Here is a 12,550-nt window from a genome sequence, read left to right as displayed (position 1 = left end):
ACAGCAGGCGCGGCCACGACATAACAGGAAGCGACAAAGAGGAGAGGAAAGACTTGTCCGTCAACTCCGCTTTTAAAAACTTCAGGTTTGTGAACGCGATTCATTGGTTAACATTCAATTCACACGCTGCTGCAAAATTATCGTTCTCCATACACAAAGTTCACTGGTGTTTCTAGAGGTTTAAACTAGTGAAGCTTTGTCAATCGGAACACTTTGGCCTTGGTCGCTTGATGGTTTAGCCTCGTCATGGGCTAATGTTAGCATTGGCAGCGAGAACTCCACACGCTAACGACTTTTGTTACCTTCATTTGTGTATGTAAGAAAAATATATTACAAGTATTGAATACTTGTTCAGCCTTACTATTGAATGCTTATTATTCACTGTTGTTCATATACATATTCCATTACAAATCAAATGTGGATCACTCATTCGCCGTGGCGATCTTGAGAGGGAAGGAAAAGAAATATATCATTTTATTAATTTCTATATTCTTCTTCTCAGTGATCGGGTTTGTTCACGTAAAGATCTGAGCATGTCGTCAGGTGCTCTCTTTCCAAGCTTGGTGAGTGGCTCCAGGGGAAGCTCCAGCAAGTATCTGGTGGAGTTTCGTGCTGGCAAAATGACCCTGAAAGGAAATGTAGTAACACCGGACAAACGCAAGGGAACGGTGTACGTCCAGCAGTCCGACGACTCCCTGATTCACTTCTGCTGGAAGGACAGGACGACTGGTAATGTTGATGATGTGAGTAACATAATTCTTTTTTTCATAGAACCATAAGACGAACAAAAACATTTCAGTGACTGTGGACCCTGTTTATTGTTGTTTTCCAATCTTTGTTTCCCTGTGAGTCTGCACAAACCTAAACTAAGCAGTGCAGGTTTTGGTTTGACATGTCCCTTTCATCTTCCAGGACTTAATCATCTTCCCTGATGACTGTGAATTTAAGAGGGTAAATCAGTGCACCACTGGACGTGTCTATGTGCTGAAGTTTAAAGCAGGCTCCAAGAGACTGTTCTTCTGGATGCAGGTGAGAGGAATCTTCTTTCTTTTAAAAGGGAAAAGTACCTGGGGTTGTCTGTCTATTTAATTTTAAATAAATGTCTATGAAAGGGATCAAAGTGCACTTCATTGTTTATAGTTTCCTTTAGTAGTATAGTTTCTTGGTTTGGTTTAGTTTTTCTTTTGATACATTTTGTATAACCTTCCTTGTTTTATGCACATTAAAAAGACAGCAAATTTAGCACTTTTTTTCAAGAATTTCTTTTATGTCTTGTATTAATCAGGAGCCTAAGACCGACAAAGATGAGGAACATTGTCGTAAGGTGAATGAGTACCTGAATAATCCCCCAATCCCTGGAGCACCAGGTAGCGGAGGCGGCAGTGGCCATGAACTCTCTGCTCTCGGAGGAGAGGGAAGCCTGCAAAACCTACTGGGAAATATGAGCCACAACCAGCTGATGCAGTTGATAGGACCAACCGGACTAGGTGGACTAGGTGGACTGGGTGAGCGCAGTTTAAATCCTCTAGCTCACACCACACTTGACACTTAAGCATGATTTTTGGTAACTAAGTTTAAACCACATGTCATAGGAAACATTAAACTGTCAGTGATAGCCCTGAAAAGTAAATGACTTAACTCTTCTTAAAACCAACTTTATTTACTTTATTTCATCCCCATAATAAAACAGTAAACGTAGGTGGAAATAGCATCAATATACAAACAAATGGATAAATATGAATTCAAGAAAGTTTGTGACATGTTTTGATTTGTTTGTTTGTCCAAGGTGGTCTGGGAGCTCTTGCAGGACCAGGTCTTGCCAATTTACTGGGTGGTGGAGGACCTGCTACAAGCAGCTCCTCATCCAGGTGAGATTGAACATTCATTTTGAGATTTTGAGTCGGCACGCATCATTGCTCTCTTTTCTCTTTACAGAACCTTCTGTGATAAAGCAGATGTAAGCCCCTATTTGTTACTTTAACTGTCCTTCTCTACCCTCCAGTTCTCGTAGCCAGTCTGCAGCAGCCACTCCTTCATCAGGTGCAGCCCCGAGACAGAGCTCCTCTCAAGCCCCCACTACTCCCGTGACTCCTGCTGCCTCAGCTGTGTCACCTTCCACACCAGGTACATTAAATTACAGTGCTGTGTCATTGTGTGACCCATGAGTGCAGTGCACTTCTCTCTCTCATGTGAGACACCATGCTGCAGTGACATAATAACAAATGTGCACCTTATGTGACTTATGTGAAGAAAATCCATAGTATTAATTGTTTATTCACATTGTATTCTTGTTTGCAGCCTCTGCTCAGACTCCTGTGGCCCCGGCATCTGCTGGAAGTCCTACACCCCATCAGCCCATTCAGCTTAGTGACCTTCAGAACATTCTCGCCACCATGAATGTCCCAGCAGCGGCTGCTCAGGGATCAGCAGGTAGGGAATAATCTGTCTAGAAGTAAGAGTCTGAGCAGATAGAATAGGGAGTGGTAAAGTCTGGTATGACAGTGAAACAGGACTCAAGTTGCCAGTGAAGCACATTTTATAATCACAGAAGATGTTTTCCAAGTATCATTAAAGATAGAATGTATCAAAGTTAAACAAGTATATTAAAAAGTTAACAAGACATGAATGCAAGCTTAATTAAAATAATAATAATAATACTAATAATGTAACGATAACATGTTTTCAATGATTTGAGGGCTGTGTTTTTAACTTGTATTTGAAACTGGTTGAAGACCATTATTCTAAAGTGAAGAAAGGAAAGGATATTTAAATAATGACGACGTGTTTAGAAAGAATAGGAGATAGAACCACCACCAACGGAAACATCTCTCTTCTCTAGTGGACCTAGCAAGTGTTTGCACCCCAGAGATGATGGCTCCCATCCTGACCAATGCCGAGGTCCAGCAGAGGCTCTTGCCCTTCCTTCCCAGTGGTGACAGTTTACCGCAGAGTGCGGAGGAGATTCAGAACACCCTCAACTCACCTCAGTTCCAGCAGGTAGGAAGAAAAGACGAATGCTTGTCAAAGTGTCTCTACTGTAGGGATGGTGACATCCAGATCCCTGCTAATTAGCTGTGGGTATAACATGAGACAAAACATATGCAGATGGATACCAGTCATCTTCATGTTAACAGTAAATCTAACCGAGTCACACAAGTTATTTAATTGGGACAAATATAGAGTCTAGAGTCATTAGCTCTTTAATGACATCAGACTGGTTACTGTGATTTTTTTTATCCCCCTCCTTCAGTCGATGAGCATGTTCAGCAGTGCCTTGGCGTCTGGGCAGCTTGGCCCCCTCATGAGTCAGTTTGGTTTGCCGGCAGAAGCTGTGGACGCTGCCAACAGAGGAGGTGAGACACAATTCTACTGGGCTTTTTTCCCCCATCACAAAATCCAAGGGACTTAATAACTACACAACTGTTTTCTCATTCAGCAAATTAGATTGGCCTTAGTACAACACTATTGCTTCATAGGTTTGTCACTTTTATAATCTATTATAGAGTAAAGTTAAGGAAACTCTGCAAAATGTCATTTTCATGTTTAATAATATGGTTTAATACAACAGTATGTTTATGACTTATGAGAACAGTCCTTGTTAAAGTTTTACATGTTATTAATCACATTACATACGTGTGTGTGTGTCTACTTTCCAGATGTGGAGGCATTTGCCAAAGCCATGCAGGACAGTAAAGGAGATTCAAAAGAGAATAAAGATGACGACGAGGACATGAGTCTGGATTAGAGTCCAACCTGCTGAGTCTATGAATTCCTGTGATTCCTTATCATCTATATTTCAGTACCTTCTTTTTCTTTTAATCTCCTTCTTTTCATTGTTTCTCATTTTTTTCAATACCAAAGGCAGCACTCTGCTCCCACTCAGGACGAACATGACAGAATTGCCAGGGCTGTAAAAAAAACAAAACAAGTTAGGCCAGTCTGTTTAACAACAGCTGTTTTGTTCTGACCAGTAGTCATACTCTGAGAGGAGAGAGGCATTTTTGAAAAGAATCGTGGGGGAATTAGATTGGGACTAAGAGCCTTGTGTTTGTTCTTATTTTCCTTCTCTTTTTTTTGTTGCCACAGAAACGAGTGTGGATATATTTATGCTCTTCTGTGATTCACTCATAATAAAAATAATAATACTGACATGAACAACGCAAGTAAGGGGTCTTTTTTTTGGTGAATAGAAATGAGTAGAAGTGCAGTTTGTATGGAAAAAAAACCCCAACTTTATTTATAAATGCATTTACAACACGTGAGGAGTGGGGGAAAGCGTATTCTGAGATCTTTTTTATAAATGGTTATATAACATACACGCTTCACACACATTTGGTACAGGTTTACATTAACAACAGACGAGAGATGAAAAAGTTTGCCCACAAACTGGACAGGCACATGTAATAAGGGCTATGCTGTTAACCAGTTTCAAATACTCGGTTCTACGCTGATCTAAATACTTCAAAATGTTTAATTTGTCCATCTTTGTGTCTCAGACTGGATAAGTTTTGTCCTTCGAGGACATTTCTCGAAATGTTCACAGTGTACTGACTCAGTAGGTATTAACATTCTCTGCAAGAGATGCACAATACATGGCTATGTACACATCCTGTACTTCAATAGATTCAATATTCTTCTGGAGCCAAGGGACAAAAATGATCCAAGTTATTTATTTTTCATCATTTGTTAAAAAAAAAAGAAAAGAAAAAGCAAGACATATCACGCTGTATGGTATTTATTTACAATATACTACATATTTCAGACTTGATTCAAGATTTATAAGATTTGATGTGTCAGTGCATCTCTATGTGCAGTTGTCACTGTTGTAGCACCCTGTAGCACAAAAACAAACCAAGTTCTATAGCGACGACAAACGGAAAATTATAAAATATATATTTTTCTCAAAATATACAATAAATATTAATATATATTTTAAATTAGCTACAGTAACATGACACCCACCACCAGTAATTTGCAGTTGAGAATGTGTGTTAGGATTATATGTGAGGACAGCCCTGTGTGCCTACAGACCCGTGCACAGCAAGCGGTTTTGACAACATGGTGGGTCTGTGATTGAGTGTCGCTAGGCGGATGCAGCCCTGGAAAGGTGACAGGCCGATGGGTAGATCGGGAACTGTGATACCATCTGGTGGACAGAAGGAGGAGCAACATGTTACAAATAGAAGGGGATTAAGAGCGGGAGATATCTCCCAATGGCTTGCTCTAACTAAGGAGCACCCACGGACTGCATGATTCAACGGTCAAACCTTTATAAGAATAAAAAAAAAGAGGATATGCAATGGAGGGTGTAAGGCACCCGTGCAGCATACGGCTCCCGGGTTGGACGAGAGGAGCCAGCTAAAAGGTAGTGTGTCTGATATGATGACGTTGCTCAGCATTTGTGGAGCACTAAATAAAACGACTGCAACTACAGAGCAACATTTCACATTTTCACCTTCAAATTTAAAGCATTTTGGTTTTAATGTGAAGCTGCGGTAAAATACATGCATCTCACATCCTCTGCAAGTAATTAAGCTTCATGTAAAATGAGCTGTTGTCTAGTATAAGTTTATTTTTAATCAAAAAATATATCACTCAATTTAAATGTTCCTCCTTTGTCAGTTTAATCTAAGAAGTAATTACACAGGACTTAAATGGGAGGAGGAGCAAAAAGACACAATGGATTTGTTATGGTGGCAAATACAGTGGGGTGTGTGTGGGTACTCACCAGGCATCCCTCCAAGGTAAACGGTCTCCTTGACCCCTGCAGAGCGGCTCTGCTTGGGGCCGACACTGTGCTCACTGGCTGCATCTACATGGAGCTGCAGGACGTTGTTCTTCTTCACCACTGGGGAGACGCACAGACAGACGGTGTTACAACAATGTCATAACAGGCCAGAGTAGTGACAGTCACATATTCAGAGGACAGGTCACCTGTGATTGTGTGCCAGCGTCCATTACATAGAGGCTCTTCAGGTGTGAAGGAGGCAGAGAATTCACCTTTACCACTGTTTACTGAGATGATCACCTAAATACACGCAGAGTTTTAGTCTCTTTTGAAATCTTGCCCTTTAATGTGAAAAGCTAGAATCGCTCACTCATGTATTCTCACCTCTCCCTGTTTGAGGAACAAACTAAGATGTTGGTCAGGTGATGTCCCAGCATGCAACAGCAACCCAGAGTCCGAGAGTGGTCGAACCTCTAATTTGATCTCGAGATCCCGACCCAGAACCAAAGACTCATCTGCGGGTAAAAAAGAGAGCGGATTGTCAGTCGCAATTCAACAACGCAGCAGGACGACTTAATGAGTAACAACAATAACTACCGATTGCAATGTGTCCTCCCTGTCCAGAGAAGTACACTCCAGGCTGAAGAGGGTTTTGGAAGCAGGGAACTGTCCCCTGACTGTGGGAGGGGCTTCCTGCAGGGGCCTCATTCAGCTTCAGGTCCTTGACACAACCGATGAAACCACTGGAGCCTGGAGCCTAAAGTTTACAACCACAGAGTTAGAGTGTCACTCACTCAGGTGTGTATTTCTGTTGAACTATTGAATGAATATACTATTATGTTATAATACAGAATACTGCATAGGAACAAGGCCAAAACAAGATGAGTATGTGATGCAGTATGTAGTCTGAATGTCTCACCTTCAGTGTTGGCGGGACTCCTCCTATGTACAGTGGTTCTGTGAGGTGAGTCCTGTCTCCTCCAGGAATTCTTTTAGACTGAGCGCCGATGCCGTCCACAATCAGACCGATCTTCTCTCCCTCGCGCTTTATAAACACCTGCAGCGACATGAAGTGGGAGCATCGCAGAATGTTAGAAGGTCAGGTGAACCTGACACAGGAGTCTGGATCCAGATATCAGACCTCTTTTGTGTGTGCTATGTTTACACTTTCACACAGAAAGCTAATATGATATTGGTGAAAAGCTGATGTTTTACTTGATTTTTCATATATTTCTTAAGGCATTAACCAGTAACTCTACACTATAGAAGTTTAGGCAATGCAGTCTAGGCACTGGCTTGTGCTTAGGTCCTTGGTTTCTGAAATGCAGCTCCAGCGTCCCATAAAAATGCCCCATTGATACCCTAAAATGTGACCTGAACAGAGGCCATAGTAATATCTCAGCTTCTGTATGAGTAAGTGAAACATCTTTCTATCTTTTGAGGCCAAAGTATCTTCCTCTAATAAGTGAGGGGGGCAAGCTCTTCACCACTAGATGATACTGAACGCATCACTCAAGAATGTGCTATGACAAACTGTTTGATATTTCCATCCCTGTTATTATAATAGTTTAACTATGTGAGGCTCAAAGAAGAAGCAGTAATTCTCAAAATTGAAATGATGCACAATAAATATTAACAGCGTGAGAACCTATCTCACATGCATTTGTCTTTGTAACAAGCTGCTAATTAAAGACAACATTATTGTTAGCTTAAGGCATCAAACGTGGGTTTTTGTTTCTAAATGACGAAGATGAATGAATGTTTTGGCCCAATATTCAATTGCTTAAAAGGAAATTGGCCCTCGGCCACATTAACTTGCTGATCCCTGACCTAAACCATGTGGTGTTTCAGCTCACCGTGTGCCACTGGTTGTCGTCGTACTTCTTGCGGCTGCGCAGGCTGACCTTTCTCTTCCCTCCATCCAACAGGAGCAGCAGGTGGCCGCCTGAGACCCTGAGAGACATGAGCGCACCTGTACGCCTGCCAGCTGCATAAAGCACCAGACCATCAGAGGAGTTGATCCTCACTGACATAGAGATGTGAGGCCTACAGAGAAAGAGAGAGTGAGGATGATTAGCTCCAGAACAATAATCTGTAACAACCAGAGATGAAAGTTAAACTGACACTCACATGGAGCTGAGCAGGCTGGGCAGCGAGTCATATCTCAGGTAGCTGTGAGTGGAGCCGCTGAAGTGAGTTGCTCCGATCTCCCGGTCCGACGGCTCGCTCTGACAGGACTCCCTGGTGTTACGACTGCGAGACCCTGATGGCTTCTTGTTCTTACCCTGTAATTAAACACAGGGTATGTACAGTAAGTCTACAGGTAAAATGTCATATCAGTTTGTTATGTCTTTGCACCATGAGTTGTTTTTAATTTTTACCTTAGGTTTGTTGTGTTTGGGCTGCGCAGCAACAATCTGCTGAGGTTTTGAGGCAGCGGGACAACTCAGGGGGACGTTGACATTTTCCTTAACTTTCAGCAGATTCAAAACCATCTGTGGACTTGTTTCCCTGAAGAAGATAAGGATAAACATTTTAAAACTGAGCCCAAAAACTAAACTCATCAGCAAGTGAGAATATCGAGATTTAATGAATTCAGAACTTTCAGCAAGAGAAGTACATTTTTTTAACAATTCTTTTCTACACAAATTAGCCAGTTTCATTTTTGAAACCATGGACTGTGGTAATGAAGAATGCCTGGGACAATACAACCTGTTAAAGACTAAATTTAGACAAGAGTCTTATAATTTATAATAATTTATTTGTAATGAAATGTTTGGGAATCAAACCACATTTTTAAGAGGATTTTTATTGTTTGATGGCTTCATATATGTTTTTGCTCCTCCTGGCCTCTCGCTCACCTCTTGATGAAAACATTGCTTATACATCCAGTGAGGTTGGTGAGTATTTGGTCAGGCGTTCCTCCAAGGAAGGTGCTGCTTCCTGTGACAAGTGCTGCACGTCCCATTTTGTCTGAACGGATACTTGCTTTCCCTTTCATCTCCAGCATGTCATCTACGTACAGACGGATCCTGGAAAGGACCGACAGTTAATTATCAGGGACAAAAAGGGCACATGAGCGGTTTATGTGGTGTTATGCAGAATTAAGTACAACTACCCTACCCGGCAATGTTGCTGTAGATAGACACGTAGTGGCTGTTGTCGTCATTGTACATCTTCTGCGTCGTAATCTCACTGTTGCCCGCTCTCACAACCACGTGGCCGTCACGCAAAAACACTTGACACACTCCTTCCTGTGGAGATTCAACAGTCACGGGTTAATGAGTGGAAAGATCTGGAAAGTACAAGACACCATATGCGATTTTGGGAATCTCCAAGTCTAACCTTATCTTGGTGGTAGAACATGAGTCCTTCCTTCTGGTCAGTTCTGAAGCTGAAGCTGGCATAGAAGTTGTCCCTGAGGCTGGGAACATTGGTCAAAGCCAAATCCAGGTAGCTCTGACCGGAGAAATGAGCCTCGCGAGCCACCTGCATGGACACGAGCACAACAGGTCAGGACAAAAAGATTTTAAAGGAACAGCAATAGCCAAGTACAGGTACAAGCAGTTCTACAGCTACTCCATTCTATACAAGCTGAATAATGAACCACGTTTTCTCACCAGAAGGTCACTGTCACATCCAAAACTGACTCCAGAGCTTTTAGTCCTCTTCAGGTCGACATGAGAGTTAAGTGCTTTGACATTCCTGAAACAGCCCTTCAGAGAACCCTGCTTAGGAAACCATGACTTCAACCTGGATAAAGAGAGAGAAAGGCGGACTGAAACAACCTATCGAACAAGTTAAAAATAAAGTCCCAAATTGATGGAAACAGAAGAACTCAACAAACACACTTTGGCTGTATTTTTGCTGTTGTGTTCTGGTTTGGTCTTTATCAAAAAGTATTTTGAAGGAGAAGGAGATGATGAGAGAGTTATGTGTGTGCCACTTACTTCTCTGGCATCTTGTCTTGTGGTACTCCTCCCAGGTAATATTGGCTGCTGAATGGAGGGATGCTCTCTGTGAACTGGTGGGTGTAAAGGTTGACACGGTTGTTCCTCACTACAACGCGGTTTGGACTGGCACGCAGGATGATAATCTCCAGCTACACGATAGAAAACATCAAGAAAACACACATTTAAAAAAACAAACAGAAAACTTGTTAACAGTATGCTATGATAGTAAAAATGGGTTTTAATCGAGACAATAGGTAGGATATTTAGAGATAATGCGTGGAACACATGTGACACGAGGGAAATGTTTAATTACTCAAAACAGATTGTGAATAAAAATGAGACATCCAGAAACTACAAATAATGTGCAATAGGTTTTAATATAGCAGCAGAGGATACCTAAATAAGGAACTGTTTTAAATTCACACACATAAGACGGAAAGACAGACTTACAGTTTTGGGGTCGGCGTCGCTGACCATTAGGAAATCTGATTCAGGCTCTTTCGGCTCAAGTTCCACCATAACACCGGTAAAATCGTAGAAAACCTTCAATTTGCCATGAAGCACCGCCATGCACAGGAACTGGTTCTGATGGAGAAAAGAGACATGGAAAAAATAATTAGAAAGCATTTTGGTCAGTATAGTAAGATATAGAACTGTTCTGTGATATTTGATTTACGGTTAAAAACTAGCAACTCTTTGAATAACTATTGTGAATAATTCAATGGAAAGTGATACAAAACAATAAAAAAGGATGAATATAAAGACATATAAAAATAAATGTCTCATTGACTGGATGAATGTCTTTACCCCGTTTTGCAGCAGGAGCAGTATTCCCTTCTGTGAGAGCAGTTTGACTTCCTGTTCAAAGCGCTGCATGCGAGCCGACTCATCGGCGAAGGTGATCTGAGCGTAGCCGGTACCATCGAAGTATGCTGCGTCATTCACCCAGGCCTGAGTCAGCACTGGCTTAGGCCTTTATGGGTTCACAAAACACCAAAGAAGTCACATGACTAAAGAGACTAAGATTACAAGTGCATTAAAGGAACGACAAGTTGCTAGGTTTGTGCACTGACCTGCCACAAGGTCTCTCCTCTGTGGTGTTGAGATGGAAGATTTTTTCAAAGTTGTACAGACTGAGCACCTCCTCGTTCAGAGTATCTAACTCAATGCAGCCCTTAAAAAAAGGCAGTTCGAGCACGGTAGGGGGCTGGAAAAAGAAAATAAACATACAAAGTTGACTGATGGACACTTTATATAGATGCTCACATGTTTTCAATTTACAGCAGTCTGAAACCCTTAATCTTTGAGTTATCTAGCTAAGTGAAATACTTTCCACTCTATGGTATTTTAAATGTATATACCGTTGCATATTGGTGGGGGGGCATTTTGTACTGTGTTATTCCTAATCATATTTTCAGCATCTATAGTTACCCTACAAGTGATTACAGTTACTTTATCAGATTACATTATTTACATTATTAGATTAATTAATGACTAAACCAAGTTGCGGCACAGACGTTCACTTTACTGCTTTACAGCTCCTGACTGAGCAAAAACATGAACGTCAGCTGGAAAGTGATTGTAGACACCACAACTGTAATGTCAATGTAAGCACTGCAATGGTCCAACATGAATCAAGGATTCCTCTCATAACTGATGCGTGTATCTAAGTCCAACCATGAACTGACAGGAGCACACAATTCTCTAATCGGCTTACTTGGAAAGTTTTTGGGTAACCTCCCACATAGAAGACAGTGTCGTTGGTCAAGAGGCTGAGAAGCCCCTGATCTCCTCCAGCCTCAACGTGGGTTTTAGTGACTGTCTGGTCTCCCTCGGTGGCTTCTGAGGACATGGACATTTGACCATATTGGAGGATCCTTCATTCAGACAAACACAGAAGTAGATATGCTTATAAAATCAGGTGAAATATACATGAACACGAGTGGGACACAAGCACACGAGGGTTTGACACGACTGATACTGTGAAAAAAAGTAACTTAGAGTTAAGTTACATTGGTCTAACAACACATGAACAAAAACAAGTGGACGGCAAGTGGTGTCTTACCTCTCCAACACAACGCTGTTGAAGTTTCCATCAGTTCTGACGTCTTCGGGCATCTGCACCTCAGCAGTATTTCCTCCAACATTAAAGTACCAACGCAGCCGCTTCCCATCTAAAGCCATGCCCAGGAACTCCTTGCTGGACTACAAATACCAGAGAAATAATAATGAAACTATAAAACCAATGCAGATTCACCACTCTACAGTATATCCATGCACAAAACTCTTTAATAGATGGGGCAAATGAATGTACTACTACCACATCATGATCACAGTGATACAGAGATGTTAAATAAACTGAAATGTAAGACAAAAAGTAATGAGTAACGCTTACATTCTTGCCCAAGTAGAAGACAAACTGTCGAGTGCTGTTGCCCTGTCGTCTAGTCCTTGCTGCCTCGGGCAGAGTGATGTACAACTTCAGAGAGGTGTATGCAGCCAGGTCAGCCAGGTTAGGTGGAGTACGGACCTGGACACCGGATACTCCGTTAAACTTCACCGGCACGCTCACCTGGATGGAAGTAAGAGGGCCAGGAAGGGCAAAAAAAACCCCATAATCAGCTACTGTGAGGAAATATTCAGTATATTTCAGTCCTTCTTAGGGACTACTTTATTTTACGCGTACCTTGCTAGCAGCGTTGCGCGCCTGCTGTATGAGCTGTCGGATTCGGTTGATGTTCTCAGAGATGTTTGTTGGCATCTGGATGGAGTCTGAAGACTTCTGAAGTCTGTCCAACTTCTTTAGTAGAGAAGGAATAGTGGTACCGAGCTCTTGCACTACACAGGGAAGGAGTTTCAATAAGTGACT

The 12,550-nt window shown here is 41.8% G+C and overlaps 2 protein-coding genes across 3 annotated transcripts in view; one reads left to right on the top strand and one right to left on the bottom strand.

Annotated features, from left to right (window-relative positions):
- Position 1: 1 nt before the first annotated feature.
- On the top strand, positions 2–4,155 carry adrm1 (ADRM1 26S proteasome ubiquitin receptor). Its single transcript, XM_044038740.1, has 10 exons — positions 2–85; positions 503–743; positions 913–1,029; positions 1,286–1,505; positions 1,787–1,868; positions 2,003–2,124; positions 2,299–2,430; positions 2,840–2,997; positions 3,251–3,353; positions 3,657–4,155. The coding sequence occupies exons 2-10, from the start codon at positions 534–536 to the stop codon at positions 3,743–3,745; spliced, it is 1,233 nt and encodes a 410-aa protein (XP_043894675.1). The 5' UTR covers positions 2–85; positions 503–533; the 3' UTR covers positions 3,746–4,155.
- An 830-nt stretch (positions 4,156–4,985) lies between these two features.
- lama5 (laminin, alpha 5) overlaps positions 4,986–12,550 on the bottom strand; it is a 75,922-nt gene continuing 68,357 nt past the window's right edge. For both annotated transcript variants that reach the window (XM_044038738.1, XM_044038739.1), the window contains exons 60-80: positions 12,368–12,519; positions 12,077–12,253; positions 11,747–11,886; positions 11,399–11,558; positions 10,755–10,888; positions 10,489–10,654; positions 10,132–10,266; positions 9,679–9,830; positions 9,349–9,481; positions 9,074–9,217; positions 8,852–8,982; positions 8,590–8,760; positions 8,110–8,239; positions 7,859–8,013; positions 7,585–7,774; positions 6,648–6,785; positions 6,326–6,485; positions 6,113–6,243; positions 5,935–6,028; positions 5,729–5,848; positions 4,986–5,146 (exon numbers count right to left, since the gene is read on the bottom strand). In XM_044038738.1, the coding sequence (XP_043894673.1) occupies positions 4,998–5,146; positions 5,729–5,848; positions 5,935–6,028; positions 6,113–6,243; positions 6,326–6,485; positions 6,648–6,785; positions 7,585–7,774; positions 7,859–8,013; positions 8,110–8,239; positions 8,590–8,760; positions 8,852–8,982; positions 9,074–9,217; positions 9,349–9,481; positions 9,679–9,830; positions 10,132–10,266; positions 10,489–10,654; positions 10,755–10,888; positions 11,399–11,558; positions 11,747–11,886; positions 12,077–12,253; positions 12,368–12,519 (3,062 nt within the window). In that variant the 3' untranslated portion in view covers positions 4,986–4,997. The remainder of the gene's footprint in view (positions 5,147–5,728; positions 5,849–5,934; positions 6,029–6,112; positions 6,244–6,325; positions 6,486–6,647; positions 6,786–7,584; positions 7,775–7,858; positions 8,014–8,109; positions 8,240–8,589; positions 8,761–8,851; positions 8,983–9,073; positions 9,218–9,348; positions 9,482–9,678; positions 9,831–10,131; positions 10,267–10,488; positions 10,655–10,754; positions 10,889–11,398; positions 11,559–11,746; positions 11,887–12,076; positions 12,254–12,367; positions 12,520–12,550) is intronic.

The sequence above is a fragment of the Solea senegalensis genome, linkage group LG11 (genome assembly GCF_019176455.1).
Source record: "Solea senegalensis isolate Sse05_10M linkage group LG11, IFAPA_SoseM_1, whole genome shotgun sequence".
Taxonomy (NCBI): domain Eukaryota; kingdom Metazoa; phylum Chordata; class Actinopteri; order Pleuronectiformes; family Soleidae; genus Solea; species Solea senegalensis.
This window is presented reverse-complemented; position numbering and strand designations above follow the sequence as displayed.

What these genes read in the sequence shown, in the direction of transcription:
- adrm1 (XM_044038740.1), top strand. Translation starts at nt 534, where the DNA reads ATGTCGTCAGGTGCTCTCTTTCCAAGCTTGGTGAGTGGCTCCAGGGGA. An exon ending in CGACTGGTAATGTTGATGAT is followed by an intron (nt 744 to 912) that starts GTGAGTAACATA and finishes TTCATCTTCCAG; the next exon opens with GACTTAATCATCTTCCCTGA. An exon ending in TGTGTCACCTTCCACACCAG is followed by an intron (nt 2,125 to 2,298) that starts GTACATTAAATT and finishes TCTTGTTTGCAG; the next exon opens with CCTCTGCTCAGACTCCTGTG.